The sequence below is a fragment of the Thalassophryne amazonica genome, chromosome 7 (assembly GCF_902500255.1).
Source record: "Thalassophryne amazonica chromosome 7, fThaAma1.1, whole genome shotgun sequence".
Lineage (NCBI taxonomy): Eukaryota > Metazoa > Chordata > Actinopteri > Batrachoidiformes > Batrachoididae > Thalassophryne > Thalassophryne amazonica.
Window position 1 is genome coordinate 95877627 of NC_047109.1, and position 26838 is coordinate 95904464.

General features: G+C 43.4%; 1 protein-coding gene across 3 annotated transcripts; it reads right to left on the minus strand.

The window, feature by feature from the left end:
* Positions 1–1506: 1506 nt before the first annotated feature.
* Positions 1507–26490, minus strand: paqr7b (progestin and adipoQ receptor family member VII, b). 3 transcript variants are annotated; one of them, XM_034175135.1, is made up of 2 exons: positions 26224–26391; positions 1507–3170 (listed from the first exon to the last, which is right to left on the minus strand). In XM_034175135.1, exon 2 carries the CDS (start codon positions 3162–3164, stop codon positions 2106–2108), a length of 1059 nt encoding a protein of 352 aa, XP_034031026.1. In that variant the 5' UTR covers positions 3165–3170; positions 26224–26391; the 3' UTR covers positions 1507–2105. The 3 variants fall into 3 exon arrangements, 2 of the variants coding, with proteins under 2 accessions (XP_034031026.1, XP_034031027.1); XM_034175136.1 differs by lacking the exon at positions 26224–26391 and adding an exon at positions 25684–25769; XR_004561909.1 differs by lacking the exon at positions 1507–3170 and adding an exon at positions 14602–14612 and having other exon boundaries at positions 26224–26490.
* Positions 26491–26838: the final 348 nt, after the last annotated feature.

Consider the following 26838-nt stretch of genomic DNA (forward strand, 5'->3'; position numbering starts at 1 on the left):
GAGTCATGTTTATTGAGTGCAGGCTTTATTGTATTTGTATTTGTACTTGTATTTGTTCATGCTTGAACTATTTGAGTTCATTTGGCTTGAGGTTAACAGTTTTCTCACACTGTTAGAGTTGCACTAATTTATGAGGTTTGTAGTGTACTAACACGATTTAAAATGCCATAATGTAATCAAGAAATTAGTAACCGGTTACTTCTGCACAAAATACAGTGCCTCCAGAAAGTATACACAGCATTTCACTTTTTCCACATTTTCTTATGTTACAGCCTTATTCCAAAATGGATGAAATACTTTTTTTTTTTTGCCTCAAAAATTTACTCCCACCACCCCATAATGACAACATGAAAAAGTTTTTTGAACTTTTTGCAAATTTATGAAAAATTAAAAAAAAAAAAATAAGAAATTCCATGTATTCACACCCTTTGCTCAATACTTTGTTGATGCACCTTTGGCAGCAATTACAGCCTAAAAGTTTCTTGAATATGATGCCACATGTTTGGTTCACCTATCTTTGGGCAGTTTTGCCCATCCCTCTTTGCAGCACCTCTCAAGCTCCATCAGTCTGGTTGGGGAGCGTCGGTGCACAGCCATTTTCAGATCTCTCCAGAGATGTTTAAAGGGATTCAGGTCTTGGCTCTGGCTGGGAAACTCAAGGACATTCACAGAGTTGTCCTGAAGATGCTCCGGTCTCGTTACTTAACCACTAGACCATCACCTCCCCCCAATCTCCAATCAACTGAATTTACCCCAGGTGGACTCCAATTAAGCTGTAGAAACATCTCAAGGATTAGTGGAAAAAGGATGCACCTGAGCTCAATTTTGAGCTTCATGGCAAACACTATGAATACTTGTGTATATGTGATTTCTTAGTTTTTTATTTTTAATAAATTTGCAAAAAAGTTTTTCACATTGTCATTATGGGGTATTGTATGTAGAATTTTAAGGGCAAACATTTAATTTCATCCTTTTGTAAATAATGCTGTAAAATAAAATAAAAAAACAATGCTGAAAAAGTGAGGCATTGTAAATACTTTCACGTTTTACCAAAATTGGAGCAATTTTAACTTTGGCCCCCTGTACAAACTGAAATTGACCTTTGTTACTGTTTTTGCTGTTTTTACCCCATAACTTTAAAGATAGTCCAAACTATACATTTTGGAATATTTATGATCACACGAATAATGTGGTATAACTTTCCATATGATTGGAGCATTTTAAAATTTTAATCCCTGTGTAATTCTTCATTAATCCCTACTTGGCCACCTATTAAAAAAGTGGATAGTCTGCTTTTTCAAAAGATTAATGTCTAAGGAGTATTTGTGCTGAATTTGGTGCTTGTACCACCATTTGAAAGATTCCTCTGTAAATATTCTGCTGCACTATAAGAATTTATGGCTCAGAAAGAGGACTACAATTTAATGCCTCTCTCTATTTAATTGCACCCACTGGTTTGTCATTCATAAAAACAAAAGTTTTCTGAATCATTCTGTAATTGCTGTGTTCTTGAAGAACGTTTTCAGTTTTCTGGTTAATGACTGTATCACCACTTTATCAGCAGTGACTTTGCTCAACAAAAGACACAATTCTCTAAACTCTATATATGCTGCAATTTGCAAAACCAAATTGCCACTAAAAACTCCATTTACACTGCCTCAGTTAAATGAAACTCCCACATGTGCCTCTTCCTTCACAAAAATTCCAACTCGTCATAGCCCTGCTCGTTCTAGTTGTCGAGCCTCCATAAAAACAGTGCACCTAGTCTTGTTCCTGCTTCCTACAAGGAGTGTGTTTTGGTAAGGCAAAATAAATCATTATGCCAATCTAAAACCCAAAGCAACCTTGCAGACATATAAAAAAAAGCAGAGTAAAAGATTTGAGGACTTTCGGTATTGCTACAAACAAAGTACAGATATCTGTTTCCTCAAGGTACATCACAAAATCTCACTGTTAACAGCACTTTGTCAGCTCACTGTAGTTTGGCAGATCACAAAAAGAAATAATCACTGTATGCTGTCACATACTGACAGCAATCAATGACATCAACTTTGAGAATTTCAATTCCGAGTACACCACCAAATAAATTAAACTCATTTAAGCTGTCACTCCTCTTTCTCATACAGAGAAGCACGTACACGATTACGTACATAAAAAGCAGTAAGAGCACTGCAGCAGGCAGTGAAGATGAAAAGTGCAACGGCGTCATGTGCAAGATCGCCATGAAGGCGCTCATACAGGGGACGGCGCTCGATCAAATCCATACGCAGTGCTTCAATCTGCGTCAGAGTGCACATCACCAGGAACACGTGAAAGATCTGGTGACCCTGGCCGAAGAAGTCACACTTTCCTGGGAACCAGCTCTCAGGATGAGGGTAGGAGAAGAAATAGGCGCTGATTAGGAAAAAAAGCACATGATACCAGTGGTATGTCACCACTGGATCAGCACAGTCCTCCTGGTAGCAGCTACAGATGCGGTGAACCACTGGGCTTATGTCTAGACAGTAAGCCAAGCCTGATGGCACCACTTGAAAGAGCTTGTGGGCAAATTTTGGAAGCTGAGGACTGGCGTATTTGCCATAGCAGCAGCCAAAGCAGGAAAGCCAGGCTAAGAAGGCTGCAGCAGGCAAAAAAATCCCTTGCACTCTAGTGTGCCAATCTTCCTCTATGGCATAGTAGAAATGTGCCAGGGCACTGCCATACTGGTAGACAGCAACACCCACATAGTCGAGGAAGTAGAAGCTGTAGTGAGAGAGCTCTGACTTGGCAGAGAACAGATGAGCGAGGGCGCTGCAGGAGAGGTAAGTGAAGGCCGCCAAGAGGACAATGAAGAGGGGATGAGTGTGAGGGTCTCGCAAAAAATCAACTGTCTCTGAGATCTCCTGCCACTTCACCAAGATGATGAGGGCAGCCAGCAGGTGGGTCCAGACATTTAGGGTCTCGTTGTGCCTTTGGAAGAGTGTGAGGAAGTAGTAGCGCCAGCTCTGGTCCGGCTGTCTGTAGCCACTGAGAATGTGAGGTTCACGGAACACCCAGGGAACATCAGAGACCTTCACGGTGCAAGGCAGTGTGGGAAACGCTGACTCCAGCAGCTGAGGGATCTGACGCAGCTGTTGCGCGTTGATGAAAAGACGCCCGATCTGCTCCATCACCACCGTCGCCATGGTACACTAGAGACAGGGAAAGAGAGGGAAAACAAATGATGCTCATTATTTCTGTTTCAAGTAAACTTTACATATGCGTTTGCATACACACAACTACTACAAAGCATTAATGACTGCAAATATATATATCAAAATATTATAAAGACTGGCCACAATACTTACACTGGCCAGTCCCCAGTCTGGAGAAAAAGGGAGGGAAGGAACAGGTAAGTATATAACGTATATAAAAGAATATATTTGTTTAGTCAAAAATTCAAGATTTGTCATTATTTATTATCAAAATGTGACCTGTAAATACTATAATTGTAATAACTAACCACTGTAATATGCATGCAGTGATTTAACTGGAAATGCTAATGTTCCTGTCAATACAAACACTGTCTGCAGCGCTTGGCACAAAATGTTATGACTAAATATATCACCAAGTGCAATTCATATACAGAAATTTTTAACTTCTTAACAGAGACATCAGCTGTGCTCCAGTTCAGGGGCTGCATACTTCTAAGGCTGTGCCCTATGAAGATCTGGCCTTCAGAGCCAGCGGAGGCTGGAACAAACCATTTTGATATGAAACGATCTAACCTATGGACAGGCTGGCTATCGCATCGAAAACCTCATCTGTGACAGCAGATTGGACAGACGCTATGTTCCTACTGAAGGTGAGTGTGTTTTATTGCAGAATACAACAAAAGTACAAATACAAGTCATTAGTCGTTTATTATTTTATCATACGCTAATCATTAGTCATTTATTAATGTTTAAGTGTTTCCCGGTGCCTGACACAAACAAAGCTATATGGACAAGGGGCTTCACGCTACAGCCGTTCCTACTGATGGTGGCTTGACTGGGCTAGTAATTTATGAAATGTAGTGGCCCATACTGGCCCAGGACACCTCAAAAATGGCATGGGGCCATCGCACAGGGCATAATGTTAGTACCTGTTCATGCTCCCAGACCTGAATTAAAAGTTTAGTTCACACTTAAAAAAAAATAACAATAATAATAACCCTAGTGACTTTAAAATACTGTTCGTAGTCAAACCTCTGAGTGTTGTATTCACTTTTAACATGCAAAGCATGTCTGGGGTCTCTCTCACATTTTGCTTTTAATTCTAAACCTAACCAGCTGTGGCTCTGAACTGCATACACTATAAAAGGAACTGCTGTCTCAACAAGAAAAACTGATGAAACAATTTGCATAGATTTGTTAGTTATTTCAACTTTCAGCTTAGTTAATGACTTCTCTAGTTAAGTTGAAATAACTTTAGTTAATTTGAAATAATTAAAAAAAACTCTATGCAAATTGTTACATTACTTTTTCTCGTTGAGACAGCGGTTCATTTTTTACAGTGTACTTTCTTGTTGAGCGGCAGGTGCAGTCAAATTACAGTCACCAATTCACCTGACCTGCACGTTTTTGGAAGTGGAAGGAAGCGAAAGCACCCAGAGGGAACCCACGCAACACAGGGACAACATGGAAACTCTAGTTACAGAAAGGACCAGGTGGGAAGCCACCCCAGGACCTTCTCACTGTGAGGCAACAGTGCTAACCACGAAGCCACCATGCTACCGCATATTGAATACAATTAGTTGAATTATTTAAAACAATTATTACTTAATTAGACAGATATTTTATTTTCATTTATATAGCACCAAATCACAACAATGTTGCCTCAAGACACTTCACATAAGTAAGGTCTAAGCTTACCAACCCCCAGAGCAAGCACACAGGCAACAGTGGTAAGGAAAACTCCCTCTGATGATTTGAGGAAGAAACCTCAAGCAGACCAGACTCAAAGGGGTGACCCTCTGCTTGGGCCATGCTACCGACACAATTTACAAAACAATTTACAAAATAAATATACAGGAAATTTTGCCAGTGCACAAGACAGGAGGGTTGCAGAAACAGACACCACACCCATCTCTGGATGGAGCCGCACCTCAAACAGAATCAGACATCGGAAAGACAACAAATACAGTATAATTTGTCAGCATTAAGCAACAAGAAAAACAGAAGAAATACTACGGTGATCGCCAGCCACTAGGCCTAAGCTTCACTAAAAAACCCAGAATTGAAATAAAGTTGAGGCATGTTTTGTGGTAATAAAGAACATTATCATTACACTACATGTATCTGGCACAACATCAGAACAAATAAAATCTCATTACCTCTCAAAAGGGACCTATTCAGCATGGTGGATTTAGTTACACTGGTTTTTAGTTTGTATATGTTTTAACATCAACCAATATATTTAGAATCATATTTTATATGGTGTTGGCATTCATATGTGTTTACTTGTGGAAAAAAAGATTTATTGAAAGTTTTGGTCAATAGGTGATCTGTTTGAAAAATCAAGAAGCTGCAGGATACTGATTGCTATCATGCTAAAAGGAACTCCAGAGATATATAGCTTTCAGAAAAAAATAGCAGTAGTTATGACTCCTGTCCCATACACTAAACTAAAAAATAGAGTATGTGTTTTTATCCTCAACAACACAGTGGCTTGCTGCTCATGTACCTGCCCTACAGCAACAACAAAACCACCTGTTCACAACCACCTGTGCACCTGTTTGATATCTCGTGCTGTAGAGCACTTTATTTCGTCTGAAATATGTGTCCCTCACCACAAATTCATAGAGCAACCATTCGTGACTATGACACAAAATGTGACAGATACAGTGTTGCTGTGTGTACATCTACAACAAATTTTTTCACAGAGCACACAACTTCCAGAAGAAAAGATAAAATGGAACTGACACCTCATTCATATTGTATCGTGACAATAACATGTAACAACGGTTTAATATTTTGTCGACTCTTTATTAAAATAGAAATATCTTGCTTTTTGTGTAATTACTCGACTGTGACATTTCAGCTTAATTTCCTATACCATCAAGACATCATGCATATTGATACAAAACCAAATGTCACTGCACTACAAGAATTAACCTCTCATTGTTCATGTCTGAGGATAATGCTTGATTTCATGTGCAGTTTCAGGGCATCTTCTCAGCCAGCAGAGATAGACCTTACCATCTCCCACTTACTGAAAACAATTAGATTAATTAAATAGCATGTCTGGCATGCACTGCCAACATGTGACTGCAGTAGATCTCTTACCCAAATGATACGGTGTACACTGCCTAGCCTAACCTATGAAAATCCGCCGAGCGCACTGCACACGTCCCACACAAAGGCTGCTTACCAGGAAATGATGCAATCGACAGGCGTGAAAAAGTTCACACATACGCACGAAGGTTCAAGGTTTGCTCATGCAAGCACACGTGATTCAAATCCATCAGGTTTTTGCAAAAAATAAAAAGGTCCGATACTTTTCTAACAGACCTCGTATGTTTCTCACCTCGACACAATATTTTCACCTGTTCAGTGGCAACAAGAAGCAGTTTACTGAGAATGTTTTTAGCTTGTACTACACCACTACATTATATAGCCACTTAGTCTGAGATGGTGTTTGTGATCTAACGCAAGACTGCACTGCACCAATCCAATTAATGTTTGACCCAAGTAAAAAGACCATCCTCACAAGTTCTAAAAACATAACCCACATTAAAAAAAGTGAAATTCCCCTTTTAATACCAGGTATACGAGGTCTGTTAGAAAAGTATCGGACCTTTTTATTTTTTTCAAAAACCTGATGGATTTGAATCACGTGTGCTTGCATGAGCAAACCTTGAACCTGCGTGCGCATGCGTGATTTTTTTCACGCCTGTCGGTTGCGTCATTTGCTTGTAAGCAGCCTTTGTGTGAGGATGGGTGGAGTCTCTCGTCGTTTTTTCTTTGCAAGGAAATGGCGGAACGACTGGAGCAGCGCGACTGCATCAAATTTTGCCACAAACTGGGTGACAGCCAGGTGGAAACCATTCGGATTATTCAGATGGCTTTCGGTGACGATCCTCTGGGCATCACACAGATTAAGGAGCGGGTACAACCGGTTTAAAGACGGCCGCACAACGGTGGAGGGTGCGCCGCGCTCCGGTGGGCATCAACACGCTGAAACGACCGGATCATTTCCAAAGTGGACGCTGTGGTGATGCGGGACCGTCATTTGATTATCCGAGAAATTGAGGAAGAGGTGGACATCAGCAGTTTTTCGTTGTATTGAGTCAACAGTGCAATGAAATACTTAGGATGGGAAGTACTGTTCAAACTCGCAGGAAGTACTAATAGCATGCGATATAAATACCGAAAATATAAGCATATGTAAAAAACAAAACAAAACAAAACAAAAAAAAATAGTCAGCAGTAGTCAGGTTGTAGTATTCACAGGTTGTAGTATTGTTCATATTGCACATAGTATTATTGCATATGACATATTGCACATTTGTGTAGCAAGTTATTGCACAGGTAATAATAAATAGTAAAAACTGAGATGAGTTATGAAAGGTAAGGTGGTGACATACAAGATACAGTCACATTGATAACAGCGATAGACATATAGTGTTAAAGAAGTGGCTTAGTGCAGTGTTATTATCATAGTTCTGTGTTATTTAGAGTTCAGTAGTCTGACATCCTGTGGATAGTAACTGTTCCTGAGTCTTTTGGTATGGGCTGGCAGACTCCTATACCTCCTGCCAGAGGGTAACAGTTCAAATAGTCCTTTTGCGGGGTGAGTGTGATCCTTAATGATGCTGCATGCCTTACGCTGGCACCGACTGTGGTAAATGTCCTGGATGGTGGGAAGACTGCTGCCAGTGAGGTCCTCAGCCGTGCACACCACCCTCTGCAGTGCTTTCTGACTCTGGCTGGTGCAGCTCCCATACCACACTGTGAGGCAGCCTGTCAGCACACTCTTGATGATACACCTGTAGACGTTCGTGAGGATGGTGGTGTTCGTGCCAAACTTCTTCAGCCTTCTCAGGAAGTAGAGTCTCTGCCGGGCTTTCTTAACCACAGTGTCTGCATGTAAGGTCCAGGATAAGTCCTCGGTGATGTGGACGCCGAGGAACTTGAAGCTACTGACCTGCTCTACCTCGGTGTTGTTGATGTGGATGGGGGAGTGCTGACCTCCGCGCTGTCTCCTGAAGTCCACTATCATCTCCTTAGTTTTGCTGACATTCAGAGAGAGGTTATTCTCCTGGCACCAGCTGGTCAGTGATTTCACCTCATCTCTGTAGGCAGTCTCGTCGTTGTCAGTGATGAGGCCCAAGATGGTGGTGTCGTCAGCAAACTTGAGGATCACGTTAGAGCAGTGCTTGGCTGTACAGTCATACGTGAAGAGGGAGTAGAGAAGTGGACTGAGAACACAGCCCTGAGGAGCACCCGTGCTGGGGACAAGTGTGGAGGAGAGGTGTCTGCCGATTCTCACCGCCTGTGGTCTGTTAGTGAGGAAGTCCAAGATCCAGCAGCATATGGACTTCTCCAGGCCTAGGGCAGTGAGCTTGGTGACCAGTTTGGAGGGGATTATGGTGTTGAATGCTGAGCTGTAATCAATGAAGAGCATTCTCACATACGTATTCCCCTTCTCCAGATGGCTGAGGGAAGTATGAACTGCCAGAGCAATGGCGTCCTCTGTCGACCTGTTTGCTCTGTATGCGAACTGCAGGGCATCTAGGGTGTCGGGGAGGGAGGCACAGATATGTTTCTTAATGATCCACTCAAAGCACTTCATGATGACAGATGTGAGTGCTATGGGCCGAAAGTCATTTAGGCAGGTTGCTGTGGGGGTCTTTGGGATAGGAACAACGGTGGAGGTCTTAAGGGTGGTGGGCACAATAGACAAGCTCAGTGACAGTTTGAAGATGTTGGTAAACACCTCGGCGAGTTGGTCAGCGCAGACTCTCTGCACCCGCCCCTGGGATGCCATCGGGCCCGGGAGCCTTATGAGGGTTTACGTTCTTGAACGCCCGTCTCACTGTAGCTGTGTCTATGTGGAGTGTGGCGTCCTCACTGTCCACATGTGGTTTGGTGACAGGTGTGGTGTTGTCTGCATCAAACCGGACGTAGAAGGTGTTGAGCTCGTCCAGGAATGATGCACTGGACATCTCCACAGACCTGCTCCTCCCCTTATAGTCCGTCATGCAGTGGAGGCCATACCACACCTGCCACGCGTCGTTGCTCTGTTGGGCAGATTCGACCCTCTTCCTATACTCCCGCTGTGATGTTCGTACAGTCTTTCTGAGGTCATACTTGGCTGCTTTGTAGGCCTTAGGGTCTCCAGAATTAAAGGCAGCGGTGCGCGCTTTGAGTTTGGCACGTACCTCTAGCCCGACCCATGGTTTCTGGTTAGGGTAGGTGCAGATGGTGGTTTTTGGTACAATATCCTCAATGCACTTCCCTATATAACCAATGACAGAGTCTGTGTACTCGTTGAGGTCTCCCTTTGCTGAGTCAGCAAACATCTGAAAGTCGGTTGTCTAGAAGCAGTCCTGGAGAGCTTCGTCTGCTGCAGTGTCCCATTTGAATATTTCCCTAGGAACCGTTTTTTCCTGTTTCAGTCTCTGTCTGTAGGCAGGAAGGAGGAGGACCATGATGTGGTCTGACTTGCCTAGAGCGGGGTGGAGGAGGGGTTTGTAGCTGTCCTTAAAGGGTGTATAGCAGTGGTCTAGGGCTTGATCTCCCCTGGTGGCCATAGTAATATGCTGATAGTATTTGGGCAATACTTTTTTCATGTTTGTTCGATTATAGTCTCCTAAAACAATGAAAGCAGCATCGGGGTGTGTGTTTTCAAGTCCATTTATAATCCCATACAGCTCGTCCAGGGCTTGGGTTTTAATAGCCTCGGATGTACAACCCCTGGCAAAAATTATGGAATCACCGGCCTCAGAGGATGTTCATTCAGTTGTTTAATTTTGTAGAAAAAAGCAGATCACAGACATGACACAAACTAAAGTAATTTCAAATGGCAACTTTCTGGCTTTAAGAAACACTATAAGAAATCAGGAAAAAAAATTGTGGCAGTCAGTAACGGTTACTTTTTTTAGACCAAGCAGAGGGAAAAAAATATGGAATCACTCAATTCTGAGGAAAGATTATGGAATCATGAAAAACAAAATAACGCTCCAACACATCACTAGTATTTTGTTGCACCACCTCTGGCTTTTATAACAGCTTGCAGTCTCTGAGGCATGGACTTAATGAGTGACAAACAGTACTCTTCATCAATCTGGCTCCAACTTTCTCTGATTGCTGTTGCCAGATCAGCTTTGCAGGTTGGAGCCTTGTCATGGACCATTTTCTTCAACTTCCACCAAAGATTTTCAATTGGATTAAGATCCGGACTATTTACAGGCCATGACATTGACCCTATGTGTCTTTTTGCAAGGAATGTTTTCACAGTTTTTGCTCTATGGCAAGAAGCATTATCATCTTGAAAAATGATTTCATCATCCCCAAACATCCTTTCAATTGATGGGATAAGAAAAGTGTCCAAAATATCAACGTAAACTTGTGCATTTATTGATGACGTAATGACAGCCATCTCCCCAGTGCCTTTACCTGACATGCAGCCCCATATTATCAATGACTGCGGAAATTTACATGTTCTCTTCAGGCAGTCATCTTTATAAATCTCATTGGAACGGCACCAAACAAAAGTTCCAGCATCATCACCTTGCCCAATGCAGATTCGAGATTCATCACTGAATATAACTTTCATCCAGTCATCCACAGTTTTTTTCTGTTTAGGTGTTAATGATGGCTTTCGTTTAGCTTTTCAGTATGTAAATCCCATTTCCTTTAGGCGGTTTCTTACAGTTCGGTCACAGACGTTGACTCCAGTTTCCTCCCATTCGTTCCTCATTTGTTTTGTTGTGCATTTTCGATTTTTGAGACATATTGCTTTAAGTTTTCTGTCTTGACGCTTTGATGTCTTCCTTGGTCTACCAGTATGTTTGCCTTTAACAACCTTCCCATGTTGTTTGTATTTGGTCCAGAGTTTAGACACAGCTGACTGTGAACAACCAACATCTTTTGCAACACTACGTGATGATTTACCCTCTTTTAAGAGTTTGGTAATCCTCTCCTTTGTTTCAATTGACATCTCTCTGTTGGAGCCATGATTCATGTCAGTCCACTTGGTGCAACAGCTCTCCAAGGTGTGATCACTCCTATTTAGATACAGACTAACGAGCAGATCTGATTTGATGCAGGTGTTAGTTTTGGGGATGAAAATTTACAGGGTGATTCCATAATTTATTCCTCAGAATTGAGTGAGTCCATTTTTTTTTTCCCTCTGCTTGGTCTAAAAAAGTAACCATTACTGACTGCCACAATTTTTTTTTCTTGATTTCTTATAGTGTTTCTTAAAGCCAGAAAGTTGCCATTTGAAATGACTTTAGTTTTGTGTCATGTCTGTGGTCTGCTTTTTTCTACAAAATTAAACAACTGAATGAACATCCTCCAAGGCCGGTGATTCCATAATTTTTGCCAGGGGTTGTAGTAGGTGGAATATACTCTACACTTAGTATCACTGAGCTGAATTCTTTGGGCAGATAAAAGGGCCTTTCTTTAATGGTAACTCTAGGACTGGTGTGCAATGAGAAGCTAGGATACGAACGTCTGTGGCCCACGAAGAGTTAATCATAAAGCACACACCCCCTCCGCCCAGCTTGCCAGAGTTTTTGGTCCGGTCCAGCCGATAAATGGTGAAGTTATCTGGTGTTAACAAGCCGTCAGGCACGTCCGGCTCCAGCCAGGTCTCGCTAAAGGCGTAAACACAACAGCTTCTAATGTCCAGTTCACAGCAAATCCTTGCACGTAAATCGTCCATTTTATTCCTCAAAGACTGCACATTGGCGAGGAGGATAGAGGGAAGCGGAGGTTTATTAAGTCTCTGTCGCGTTCTGCACAGAATACCGGGTCTTTTTCCTCTCCATGTCTTTTTCTTTGTCCCGCGGCGTCGTGAAGAACAAAGAAACACGAGCGTGTTTAGGACCAGGGGCAGCACGTCCGCTGCGCTGTCCTCGAAAAGCGACTCCTCTCCCGCTGAGGAACGTAAATCCAAAAGTGTTGCACGGTCATACTCGAAGCGGAGTGTCTCATGCGGTAAATTGCAAGTACAAAAGGTAAAATAAAACAAAAAAACTAGCAAAAAGAGTGCGAATTGAACGGAGCTCCCCATCAGTGCTGCCGTCTTTCGGCGCAGCTTGATGACGTACTAGATGTAATGCAAAACCAGAAGTCAGTTGCTAGTTGTGCAGTGAAGACAATAATTCACTATATTTTGCCAAAAAAGGATGGATTAACCAAAATCAGACGGGGACAAGGTAAGAGGCCATTATACACATATTTTAGATGGCTTTGAGTAAGCTGTCCACTATTTTTTCAGCCGTCTTTTTCAAAACATACACACAAAAAAAAATCCACCATGCCATAAGCCGTCTGGAAGCATGAAGAGCTGTTAGGATGAAGAGGATGAAGTTCAGATGAAAAGCTGACGCAATTTGTTGCTGGAGTGAGGAAAGCAGACAGCAGTCTGTACATGAGGTTAGTGGACGTCATCACAGACTACTGAAAACAATTTTGGACGAACACCAAAATGTAAGTCCCTTTTCTGTTGTTTATAAATTAATAAAATATCAAATGACAAGGATCTATTTTCACCGTTATATAAAACAAATTATGTTTTTTTCATTCTTTCAATGGAAAGAATATTTAATTCAGTGAAAGATGGTACGTTCCATCTTTCACCTCAAGAAATATTCATACCGTTGAACTCATAAACATTCATTATTTGTATAATAAATTATTATTATTATCAATTATTGTTATTTCTGTATGGCACCTGCCCTGCATGTTTTCATCTACATTTGCTCTACTCACGCATGATTATTTCATTCTGATGGTTCCCAACTCCCCATGGACTAATCACACCTGTCAGACTTAATAGGGCACCGTAGTCTCGTTTGAGGGTGGGCATTCAAGGGGTAAAATATGGCGTATATGACTCAATACTTCTACTTCTGGGGACAGCCCTTGTCTGTCCCCATCAGAAACATGACACTTCTGTTGTGTGGGCCGCTGAAGAGGAGGTACTGCTGGCCCACCACCAGAGGGCGTCCTGCCGGAAGTGCGGGCTTCAGGCACGAGAGGGCGCCGGAGCAACCAGGAGTGGCAGCTGTCACCCATCAACAACTCCAGCTGTCACTCATCATCATCAATCACACCTCCATAAGAGCCGGGCAGCATCTTCACCTCACTGCCGAGAAATCGTCTACCGATCAGGTAAACCGCTCAGCCTGTATCAACAACAGTAGTAACGTATTTTGCTTCTGTGTGTGACGTTGTTTTTGCAGACAATCCTGTTTTGTAAGTAAGGAGTAGTCGGGTGTTTGGGGAATTGGCAAATTCCGCTCCTCGGTTAAGGACTACTGAGTGTACCAACAGGTTCTGCACGTAATTCTGGATCGTTGTGATTGAGAGGTGGAGGTGCTTTCCACCTTTGTACTGAACTGTTTGCTGGGTGTTCACACACCCACCATCACCTGTCTGTTCTTCCTGCCAGCAGTACCCGATCTGACAGCCGGAGGCAGTGGCCACCTGGGGACCCAGCGCTTGGTGGCTCCAGGGTAGCTTCAGGCCCGGTGGAAGTGGAAGGCGTGTGGGATTCGGCTGTTTTCTGGACGGGCGTCTTCTATCCTCGAGCCTGCCCACACATCACTGTGACTAATTTGACTGTTGATCTCAATTGTGTTGTCTGTTGCTCTGTTGTGCACATTCACAACATTAAATTGTTATATTTTGGCTTATTCCATTGTCTGTTCATTTGCGCCCCCTGTTGTGGGTCCGTGTTCCTACACTTTCACAACAACTTTCTCTGAATTTTTTTGGGCAAATTATACGGCAAAGTGAAAATGCAAAGAAAAAGTGACGATGGGGTGGAAAGCGGACATGTGTTTATGACCAGGAGATCAAACATGTTGTGGCGGTTGTGCAGGCGAGAGACCGCAGCTACTCTGTCAAGGTGTGTAAGCTAAAATTTGCACAGGAAATTTTGCTGAGTAAAATTTACTCTGCTGGGATAGCATTTGATGGAGGAGCATTTGGGGGAGGTGATGGTCTAGTGGTTAAGGTGTTGGGCTTGAGTCCAGAAGATCATGGGTTCAAATTCCCGCCTGACTGGAAAATCACTAAGGGCCCTTGGGCAAGGCCTTTAATCCCCTATTGCTCCCGGTGTGTAGTGAGCGCCTTGTATGGCAGCACCCTGACATCGGGGTGAATATGAGGCATTATTGTAAAGCACTTTGAGCGTCTGATACAGATGGAAAAGCGCTATATAAATGCAGTCCATTTACCATTTAAATACAGTCCATTTGATCCCAGTCCAAATAGAGTGAATTATACTCTATCACAGAGCTAAATCACCTCAAAACAGTGTAAAATCAACTCTTATTGGAGTAAAACCACTTGCATTGAACAGATGGTGTCGCAGACTGAACAGTCCTCCGTTGACCCTGCCTTCACTGCACTTACGTCATCAGCCATGGTTCACTGATATCTCATTTCTGCTTAAAACTGCACTCCAGTCATCATCTATCTCAGCAACAGATATCTGAAGCTTCTGTACAACAATCCTGTCCGCATAAATTCAGCATTATTCCATAATAACAGACGAAGGAAGCTATCAGAGTGGCGCAGCTGCACAAGCTGTTAGCTGATGCGTTCACTGCGCATCAGACATTTCAATGTGCCACCATTTAAAGCCTCATTTCTGCTTAAAATGGCCTCCTTTCTGCTTAAAACTGGCTTCAGAATGATTCAAGAGGTTTTACCTTGGCATCTGATGGTTAATAATCCCATGAATCCATTTGATCGTTTTGGATGGAGAGACTCTGTGCCACACGGGCGGCTGGGCTCCAGAATGACACATGCACAGTGGAGGCAGGGCGGACCATTCAGTCTGCAACAACTGTTGAGCTGATTCATTCTATGATAGAGTGTAATTTACTCTATTTAGACTGGGATCAAATACTTGTAATTTACTCTATTTAGACTGGGATCAAATACTAGCCCAGCAGAGGAACTTTTCCTCATCAAAATTTCCTGTGTACTAACCAGCGGCGGATGCTGGTCTTTCAAGGAGGGGAAGCTCAATTTCGGCCTACATCATAAAATGTGTCGGTTTATTTATACGTAAATTCTACCCTCCGTTCCTTTTCAAGAAAATGATCTGTGACTCTGTCGTACCAACAAGGCGCCTTTTCCAGGGACTTGACTAGTGTCCTCTCTAGGGATGGGTATCGAGAACCGGTTCCTTTCGGGTATCGTTAAGAAATTATTCAATCCACTGGCATCAATAAGTTTTGTGCTTAACGATTCTATTATCGGTCCTTCAGAGTGGCCGTTGTTTTGGCGGGTGTTTGTCAGGAAAATGGTCATTTCTCTACATTGATTACAGACCCTGCAGCAGGTCCGTGATCAACTTTTCTGCAACGCGGCTTTGCTTTGAACCTTGAACCAATCGAAGCGTGGTTCGCAGATTGAAGCAATGCTTCGGTCGATTGCTTCATTTATTTCTTTCTTTCGCTTAATTTTCCCCTGCTAAAACCCTAAAGAGCATACGTCTGAGTATTATTTAAACTATGTTAAACCGATCTGTTACGGTCTTCTGAAACAGTTGATAGATGTATTTTATAACTTAAAAACGGGAGCGATGCTAACACGTTAGCATGTCTATGGCATTTTCAATGTTAAAAGTTAGCATTTAGCAATTGCAGCCGTCATCATGTTCGGTTGCATTTGTTTTCAAATTGTAATATTCCTTACATTTATTTTTGCTTATATACTCAACAAAAATATAAACGCAACACTTTTGGTTTTGCTCCTGTTGTGAAAGTGTCGTGACACGGACCCACAACAGGGGGCGTTAATGAACGGACAATGGATAAGCCAAAAAGTAACAATTTAATGTTGTGAATCGCACAACAACGTACAGACAATAACAATATGGTGGACTGTCAATCATACACCAGGTGACGTGTGGGCAGGCTCGACGATAGAAGACGCCTGGAGAGAGAAGAGCTGGATCCCCACACAGCTTCCAACACCAACGGAGCTGAAGAACACCGGAGCCGCCAAGCCCTGCGCCCCAGGTGGCCGCTGTCTTCAGCAGTCAGACCCAGTACTGCTGGCAGAGAACAGAGACAGTCCAGATGAGTGTGAGTTCGCACACTCAGTAATCCCACAGTCTGTATTAAGTAAAGGAGGGAAAACCTCCACCTCCAATCACACACACTCGTGCAGCTCCTGGTCAACCACTTATCTGGGTTGGGGTGTGAGGCGAAGCCGTCGCTGTCACACCAAATGCCAATCCCTCAGATAAGGACACACTCCAGGAAAACGGCTGCAACAGAAGTTCAGGTTATTACACACAAAGTGTCAGTCAGCAGAGAAATGACCTGAATGGTAGTTGATTTCTCGGCGAGGAGGTGGAGTTGCAGTCCGGTCTTTGTAGTGGTGATGATGGGTGACAGCTTGTGTTGATTAATGACAGCTGTCACCTCCAGCAAAGCCGACGCCCTCTCGTGCTTGAAGCCCGCACTTCAAGCAGGGCGCCATCTTGTGGTGGTGGGCCAGCAGTACCTCCTCTTCAGCGGCCCACACAACAGCTCCCATTTTGTATGAGATGAACTCAAAGATCTAAAACTTTTTCCACATACACAATATCACCATTTCCCTCAAATATTGTTCACAAACCAGTCTAAATCTGTGATAGTGAGCACTTCTCCTTTGCTGAGATAATCCATCCCACCTCACAGGTGTGCCATACCAAGATGCTGATTAGACACCATGATTAGTGCACAGGTGTGCCTTAGACTGCCCACAATAAAAGGCCACTCTGAAAGGTGCAGTTTTGTTTTATTGGGGGGGGATACCAGTCAGTATCTGGTGTGACCACCATTTGCCTCATGCAGTGCAACACATCTCCTTCGCATCATCCGTGAAGAGAACACCTCTCCAACGTGCCAAATGCCAGCGAATGTGAGCATTTGCCCACTCAAGTCGGTTACGACGACGAACTGGAGTCAGGTCGAGACCCCGATGAGGACGACGAGCATGCAGATGAGCTTCCCTGAGACGGTTTCTGATAGTTTGTGCAGAAATTCTTTGGTTATGCAAACCGATTGTTTCAGCAGCTGTCCGAGTGGCTGGTCTCAGATGATCTTGGAGGTGAACATGCTGGATGTGGAGGTCCTGGGCTGGTGTGGTTACACGTGGTCTGCGGTTGCGAGGCTGGTTGGATGTACTGCCAAATTCTCTGAAACGACTTTGGAGATGGCTTATGGTAGAGAAATGAACATTCAATACACGAGCAACAGCTCTGGTTGACATTCCTGCTGTCAGCATGCCAATTGCACGCTCCCTCAAATCTTGCGACATCTGTGGCATTGTGCTGTGTGATAAAACTGCACCTTTCAGAGTGGCCTTTTATTGAGGGCAGTCTAAGGCACACCTGTGCACTAATCATGGTGTCTAAGCAGCATCTTGGTATGGCACACCTGTGAGGTGGGATGGATTATCTCAGCAAAGGAGAAGTGCTCACTATCACAGATTTAGACTGGTTTGTGAACAATATTTGAGAGAAATGGTGATATTGTGTATGTGGAAAAAGTTTTAGATCTTTGAGTCCATCTCATACAAAATGGGAGCAAAACCAAAAGTGTTGCATTTATATTTTTGTTGAGTGTATATTAATAATCTAATGATTATCATATACAATTTTAGAGAAAGAGACAAAAAGAACCTGAACAGAAACACAACAGAAAATATATAATATCAACTAACATAAATAAATAAATACATACAGAAATAAATGTTTCCTGTGAACACCTAGTGACTCTCACACCTCCATTTCATCCCTGTCTTATTTAAGTTTAATGACAGTTTGTTTCGGTCAAACCATATTTTCAGTTTGTTAATTTCTTTAGTGATTTCCTCCAGAACTATCTGCCAAACTGCTGCATCCTAGTAAGAGCAGAATACTACTGGAATGAATTTGAATAAGGAAAGTTGTATTTTTTTTTCTCACCTAAATGGATCCAGCAATCACTCCAGTTTATTGTCTGGAATAGTCCAAGATTGCATTTCAGAGCTTCTAGAATTCAAACATTTTCCTGCAGGTGGTGTTGGGGGTAATTTTGGGTTTCAGCTTTTTTTGTTTTTCACCACTTTCATCCCTGAATATGAGTTGTGATTCACTTTTGTGCGGATTAAAGTTACTAACTGGGACTCCTGTCTTGTTGCGAGAAAGAAATGAAAATCATCCTCCGTTCTGTTCACACAGCTCCAAACGCTGTGCGGCTCTCTGACAAGTCAAGCTAGAACGACAGAATTTAGTCTGAATTAATAACTTCAAAGCGAAACACAGTTTTGTTTATTTTTATTTATGTCCAGAGATCAAGGATACAGTGACTAATTTCATATTTATTTACTTTAAGACTCAAGGAAATACATAGAAAACCTGTAAAGCCTACTTTTAGTACAAAATTCACGAGGTATCGATAAGGGAATTGATAAGGAATCGGATCGATAAGCAGAATCGATAATGGCATCGATATCGATAAAACCTTATCAATACCCATCCCTAGTCCTCTCAATGACCAGGAGAGCTAAGCTGCTTAAACGGCCTTGGCCCATCGTGTTGTGGGTGTAAGACTTGAGCCGCTTTAAACAGGAGAAGCTCCTCTCTACACCTGCAGATGTAGCTCCAATCGTTGCCACTAATGACAATAGTTTGTACACCTGAGGCATTGCACTGTCCAGCTCCATGTCTTTCAGAAACAGCAAGAAATCACATAGCTTTCCCCTGTTGCCCTACAAGTCCTGGTTTGAATATAGGACTTAAAGTTCAGAACTCAGTTTCCCTGAATCAAAGAACTGGCCAAAACTTTTCAGGACACTCTGAAGTGCCTCCTCTGGAAATACTTGTCTCATCTCGTCAAATTTCCCTGGACTGACCAATTTCAAGAAGTGCAGACTTTCCAAATTTGCAAAACGCCGAGGTAGCTGCTCTGTGAGATTGTCTAGGATGGCCATGTACAGATTTCTGTAGCGCTCCTTGGGATCCTGTAGTTGTGACAGACGGCATTTTCTCATGGGCTCAGTTTGTGGGTCTGATGTGAGATCTGCTGCTTTGGCATAAACAGCTTGGAAAGCCCCCTCTGACATCTTCTCTTTGACAAAAGCAAGAAGAGACTCAATTCTTTTCTTGCAGTACAGAACATCCATAACTCTCTGCTGGACAATGTCAAACACCACATCAGTCTCACAGAAGATTTGTTCATATGTGTACAACATGAACACAAACTCAAAATCCTCCAGTTTCATCAGGGGTGGGCGTTGAGGGCCGAGACACTGCAGGTTTTCTGTGTAACCAATCACCTCAGCAGGTGGGTTGCTGATGAGCTTCTGCTCTGAACATAAACACCTGGTTATCAATGAAATCACCTGCTGAAACACCTGATCTTTAATGAAATCACCTGCTGAGGCGATTGGTTGCATGGAAAACCTGCAGTGTCTCGGCCCTTTATGGCACATGATTGCCCACCCCTGGTCTAATGTGTCATCATCCATGGACTTATCTGCAATGATCATCTCAAAAGTTTGAAGGAGGGCATCATAATTGTTTGCCACAGTGCTCACTATCTGTGATGTGAAATTCCATTGAGTAGGAGCATTTCTGGGCAACCTTGAGCAGCCTGCAGACTCAATAAAAGACATTCCTCTTTGTGGATTTTGAGAAAACTGTGGCAAACCCAGAGAGTGATGCAAAAAATATTCTGCACTCAGATAAGCATTTAGCCCCCTGAGACAGAACCAGATTCAGTCTGTGTGCATAGCAATGCACAAACATTGCACTGGGGGCTATTGCTTTAACTTTGGCCTGCAAACCATTGAGAGCTGAAGCCATGACAGCAGCCCCATCATTGGTTTGCGCCACAAGTTTCTCCCTGAAATTGTAGCCCTGCATGTTCTCATTCAAGACTTCAAAAACAGACTGAACATCTCTTCCCCCAGAAACATCAAAAAATCCAATAAAGCGCTCCTGAATTTTACCTGCCCTATCCACATAGCGAACAATGACAGAGTTGAGCATGGCAAGCTATATCAGTTGTTTCATCCACCTGCCATGCAAAAAAGGGAGCAGCCTGGATTTCATCCTTGATCTCATCAGAAACAGTGGCTGAAAGAGCAGAGCTCAAGTCATTTTGGATTGCATGGGACATACCAGAAAACACAGCTGATGACTGGAATTGTGTGGGCAGGACAGAGTCATATTTAGCTAATGTTTCATTAAACTCCCTGTAATTCCCCTTGTTGGATGATTCCCCTTGATGGTTGAACACTCTCATCATGCCCCCTAAATGACAGCTCCTGACGGCCAAGCAAGGAAGTCACATCAATAAGGCGGTTTAGGAAAGCTCTGTTTTGTTTAACTGCTTCATTATGTTTTACCACTTGAATGCGAGCACATTCATTGATTGCATGCTCAACCCTGACTCTGCCCAGGCAACTTAACCTTGCACATGCACTCGCATGTTCACTGCTTTTTTCATGCCTTTTGTATGCCCTGTCAAAGTTGGACAGATCCCCAAAACCCACTTTTGACCACACAACACATCCCTGAGATAGTTTCATCAAGAGGCATGGCCAACAGTACATTTTATTTGTTACAGCACTCCAGTCAGCCAGCTCACTTTGTCATACCAGGGCAGCTGAAAAAACCTATTACTTTTCCCCACCTTTTGCACCAAATTAATCTGAGGAGTTGATCTGCCCTGCTGTTTAACTCTAAGTTCTTCTTCGTAAGGAAGACTATCAAATGGCTTCCCCAAAATCCGGTCCACAACATTCAAATTGTCTGCCATTATGTGCAGCTTGCTACCCAGCTAGCTCACTAGCTGGGACTGGCGCGAGGCTAGTGTGACGTGTGTCCGCCTGTGAGTGCTTTGTGACAGTGGAGGGGCTCAGCAGCACCCACTGCTCGGTAGGGACAGAAACTGCGATAGAAGTCAGAAAGAGTGATAGAAGTCAGTCTCCAAACACAAGCAGCTACAAAAAAAAAACCCACCAGAAATAGAAGCTCGATTTGTCGCTAGTCGTTTTTAACAAAGAAAATGCCACTAAGAAGATTAGGAAAGTCTCCGGTTCAACTTAGAACAGAATGAAAATGCTCCCACGGATGTTTACACCAAAAGATTGCTGATTCGCTCATTTCGCTGTCAATCAAAAAGGGATTCAGCCTCAGACAGATCATCCAATCATCATGCAGAAGCTGAGCGTCCGGGCCAGCCAAGGCCAGCCCACTGCCCCATAGACCCCCAGAGACGCTGAGCGTCCGATGGGCGGGACAAAACCCAGCATTTATCCAATGACTCGTCTTGTTTCGCTGCACTCTTTGCTTCGCTATTGAACTCTGTGGACACTCAGCGTCCACACTGTTTAAAGCACTGTGAAGCTGCGGGAATGAGTGAGAGGAAAGCCGCGTCGTTACCAGTGATAAGAACCTGATTCTGAACAAAAGTTGAGCATGTTGTAGCGCATGTCAATGACATGCAGGCCCGGCGCCAGAAAAAAATATATTAAGGGGGCGATGAGTTTATCACAGGGGGCGGGGTCGCCCCCTCACCCCCCCCACAAAAAAGTGCGCACCGGAGGGTACGTGCCTCTGAGCGTGCGTAATGAATTGGGTGCACTCCTAGAAAGCTCGTGTATTTAGGCTACACCGTTGTAAGAGACTGACTAAGAGTAAAGAGTGATGACAGTATTTTTTAATTATTATTTGAATGTATAGACCCTCGGTCAAGTGATCTCCTGCATACCACAAAACCAAACCAACAACTGATCTGAGAAACGACACAAGACAGTAGATTAACCCCACATAAACATTTCATGTAGATATACAATGGTCCCTCATTTATCGCAGGAATTACGTTCTAAAAATAGCCCGCAATAGGCGAAATCCGTGAAGTAGTCAGCATTATTTTTTACAATTGTTATAGACGTTTTAAGGCTGTAAAACCCCTCACTACACACTATACACTTTTCTCAAACAGGCATTAACATTTTCTCACTTTTATCTCGTGTGTAAACACTCTCAAAGTTCAAACCTTAGTAGAAAAATAAGACCAACCTGTTTTCAAGCCCAAACATTTGTTTGAGAAATAAAAATAGAACATTTTCCTATAAATAATTATGATGGCTTTTAGAACTAACGAATTTAATTTTAACGATCAACCTACGAGGTTGGAGACATAAGAATTATTAATAGTGACTGACCAGTATTTCACAGTTCCTCTGATCGCGCCTCTTCGTCCTGGCGCTGCTCCGCTGTCGCGCCTTTTTCCACTCACACCTCGCTGCAGGTGTCTTTTTCCGAGTGAAGAACACAGTTATGGGTAGTTGTTGGCGCTCTTTTTTCTTCTGGGCAAGAAGATTCTTATAAACAGACACGCAGAACACAATGCGCGTGCTCTCCCTTCGCGGTGCCGCAACAGGTGTCCCGTCATCTCGACAGAACACTGGCCTGCTTGATGAGGACGCAGAGCACAAAGCGCTGTTTAAAAAAAAAAAAAAAAAGCATGCAAAATTGGACTAAAAAAATCCGCGAAACTGCGAGGCGCTATATTTTCCAGTATTTCTTTTTCTTTCTTTTTTATTTTTATTTTTGATAACTCTCATATCCAAGGGGGCGAGGTTGATGACGTGAGGGGGCGTCACCCCCAAATGCCCCCTCGTGCGACTGCTTCGGTGATTGCAACCGAAAACAAAACAGTACACCATTTTTCCATTAGAAGTGATACTGTGTTTGTGCAAGCTGTCCCCTGAGATGGTCAAATCTTGCGATATCACGTAGGGGTTCAAAGAAGACTGCGGTTCCCTATTAGCTGTGGGTGGAGAAGGAAGAGAGAAAAAACATGCAGGGCAGGTTGTCTAGGAGCAGACCTGGGCAGCCCTGGTCTATGCATTATTCTGGGATCAACTAATTAAGATGCATTGATGGCATGTCATGTGACTGGTGTGAACTTGCAATTTTAAGCCCCTTTCACACCGGGCCTGCTTCGAGTTGCTTCCTGTGGTGTCATGACAATGCAGGAATTCTGCGTTAGGTGCGCGAAGCAGGGAGGAGAGAGGAGGTGAGGACGCAGCCTGCAGGTTCTCTGCACAGAGGAATCAGAGTGCACAGTTTGGCTGCAGCCAGACTGTGCACTCTAATTTCTCTTCTAGTTTATACGAGGTCTGTTAGAAAAGTAGCGGACTTTTTTATTTTTTGCAAAAACTATATGGATTTGAATCGTGTGATTGCATCAGCCAAGCTTGAACCTTCGTGCGCATGCGTGAGTTTTTTCACGCCTGTCGGTTGCGTCATTCGCCTGTGAGCACGCCTTGTGGGAGGAGTGGTCCAGCCCCCTCGTCGGATTTTCATTGTCAGGAAATTGGCTGATCGACTGCCGCTTTGCTTCATCAAAATTTTTCAGAAAGTGTGAGAGACAGCCAAGTGGAAATCATTTGGAAAATTCAGATAGCTTTCGGTGAAGATCTTATGGGGATCACACAGATTAAGGACAATTACAACTGGATTAAAGCCGGCCCACGGAGCCACTCATGGCGCGGGATGAAAGCACCTCCGTGTTGGTCTCACAAGACAAGCCCTAACATGCCCAGCTCTTGCACCATTCGGAAAATTCAGACGGCTTTCAGTGGCTTTTGCAGTCGTGTGACTATCCGAGAAATTGTGGACGAGCTGGACATGCCACAAAATGTCCTGTGAGGCTTCATCACGGCGTTGCTTTTTGTTCTGTGCCCTGCGCCTCCGTCGCGACGCGCAAATTCCTCCGCACGTCTTTTCATGACAAAAAAGTGCTGATGTCAAACTCTTCTGCCATTTCTGTGGTAGTCAGACGACGTCCCGGTTCAACAAAGCGTTTACTTTGGAAATGAACGGCACATTCCACTGTTACAGGAGTTTTTTGTGGCGAATTTCTCCGCTCCTCTTTCCATTACAAAAACTCCTGTAACAGTGGAATGTGCCGAAAAAGTGCTATGTCCAGCTGTCTTGCCATTTCTCTGGTAGTCAGATGACGTCCCGGATCAACAAAGCGTTCACTTTGGAAATTATGTGGTCTTCTGAGCCTGTCGATCGCCGCTTGGTGCGCGGCATGCCATCCGCCGCTGTGGGCCGTCTTTAATCCAGTTGTAATTGTCCTTAATCTGTGTGAGCCCCATTAGATCTTCACCGAAAGCCATCTGAATTTTCCAAATGGTTTCCACTTGGCTGTCTCTCACACTTTCTGAAAAAATTTTGATGAAGCAAAGCGGCAGTCGATCAGCCAATTTCCTGACAATGAAAATCCGACGAGGGGGCTGGACCACTCCTCCCACAAGGCGTGCTCACAGGTGAATGACGCAACCGACAGGCATGAAAAAACTCACGCATGCGCACGAAGGTTCAAGCTTGGCTGATGCAATCACACATGATTCAAATCCATATAGTTTTTGCAAAAAATAAAAAGGTCTGTTACTTTTCTAACAGACCTCGTATTTGTTCTTGTGCAGAGCTGCAGGTCTGCGCTCTGAATTCTGTTATAGTTTATCTTTCTTCCTTTGACTGGAAGCTGTGTGCGCGCACACGAACGGACTGTCCGTATGTAAATGTGGAGATGTCTGGAGTTATACCTGATGTGGGCATGTCCTGTCTCTGGCAATCAGTCAGTGAGCAGGACTTTTATGGACTTTATTTAACACAATGATAAGAGAGTTTGAGGGGAGAGTGAGGAGCTGCAGCCAGCTATTTTTTTTCTTTCTTTTAATTTTTCACATTTGCGCATGCGAACGAATCGTCTGTGAGTGGACAGGAGATGTCCAGACTTTTTACTGGATGTGGACATGTCCTGTCTCTGGCAATCAGTCTGTGAGCAGAACTTTTATGGACTTTATTTAAACACAGTTTTGAGAGTAGAGCGAGGAGCTGCAGGAGCAGCAGCAATCAGCAGCATTTTTTTATGTGCTCTTTTTGAGAGTGTAGCTTTACTGCATTGTGTACACAGTATAAAAACAGTCCTGCATGATTTATACTTCAGGAACAATGGAACACAGCAGGAATCATAAATTGGCGCTGGGTAACATTGTATTGTGAGGGTGTGGTTTCCAGTCACGTTGAGTGCCGTGCTCTGACTTGAAACCACTTAATTTCTGTGTTGAGCACTGGACGCAAAAAAAATTAACGTTTAATTTTTGGTGTCCGATTCGCTTCGTCCTTTGCGTCCCTTGTGCTGTTGTGGTGTTGAGCTACATCGTCTCAGCACTGGGTTGCTTCCACGTGGCGTCGTCATGACGCAACTCGAAGTGGGCCTGGTGTGAAAGGGGCTTTAGGGTAGAAAGAAGCATTTGAACAGAGGAAATGGCTCAATGGGTGTCTTTAACACACACACTCCGCCACCCCCAGCATGGACTCAGCACTGGCTACACCCCTGGAATCTGCAGCACTTATGCGTGTCTGTCCATTTATTCAGCGTTTATTAATGCAGAGTATAGTGATTATTCTCCAGTGGCTGAAACTAACTGTCGTGCAGGCCTTTGTCAGGTCCACTGTCTTTCTTTTTCCTCACATGGAGGATGTGTGGACAGAGGCAGCAGCCTGGGGTGTGCAGAAACAACAAGCGTGGAGTGATAAATAGAAAGGGATTACGTAACACAACCCCATCAAACGTCTACACCCTCAGTTTCCAAACCTTTAAAATATTTAAATATATTTTTTTAATGTTTTACAATAACCAGAGAGGATCGTTCAATGTGTCCATTTCGTGTACACGTCTGAACGGGCCTATACAGCGATGAATTCCATTAAGCAAATTAACACATAACGTGATGCCTGTTAAAAACGACCATCTAAAATTAATTTGTATTTGTCTACAAGCACTCTGTGTGATATAACATGACACAAAGCTCTCTTGTGGAGGTTTATTTAAAGTAATTATGTTGAACGTTAACCTGTCCTGGCTATGCGCTCGCGCCGCGTCTGAACGTATTTTACCATTTTGCTAAAAACATGCACTTGTAGAGATAAGGCGGAAAAAAGGCAAGTCTAATAAAACAGACATACCAGTAGACGGTAGAATCAGTCCAGAGTCTTAATTTGCGTAGCCTCCAAATGACTGAGAACCACGAAGAACATTATTTTGAGAGGGTGAAAAGGAGAGCGGACGGTCGTGAAGGGAGCAGCGCAGGGCGGCTCGCTCAGCGCGGATACTGGCTTTTTGACAGACGTCCATTCTGACCAATCAGCAGACACGTTTCGTCTTCTTTTAGTGCTCGCGCGGATCATTTGACCAATCACAGTTGTAGTACATCCCGTGAGCCCACCCCTTTCCCACAGGCATTTTTCTCCAGTTTGAAGGTTTGGCACTCCTGCTATGACAACAGACCTCAGGTTGTCCAACCTGATGGTTGTCCTCTTCAACAAACTCAAATCTGTCACTTTGCAGCCTTGCAGAACACGATTTATGGCCGCAAAATCATAATGTTGGATTGTTAAAAAATGTTCCCCAAAGACAGAATTTTGATGTACCAAATCTTAACTTGAACTAAGTTATAAATTTGACTCAGATGAATAACTGTTTGAACTATAATTATGACATATCTAATAATATTTTGAGTTTGACAACAGGTATCAAAATACAGTGTGTGTGTGTTTTTTTATCTCAACTTTTTTTTTATC

Coding starts and splice junctions, on each gene's coding strand:
- paqr7b (XM_034175135.1), bottom strand. CDS start 3,164: ATGGCGACGGTGGTGATGGAGCAGATCGGGCGTCTTTTCATCAACGCG.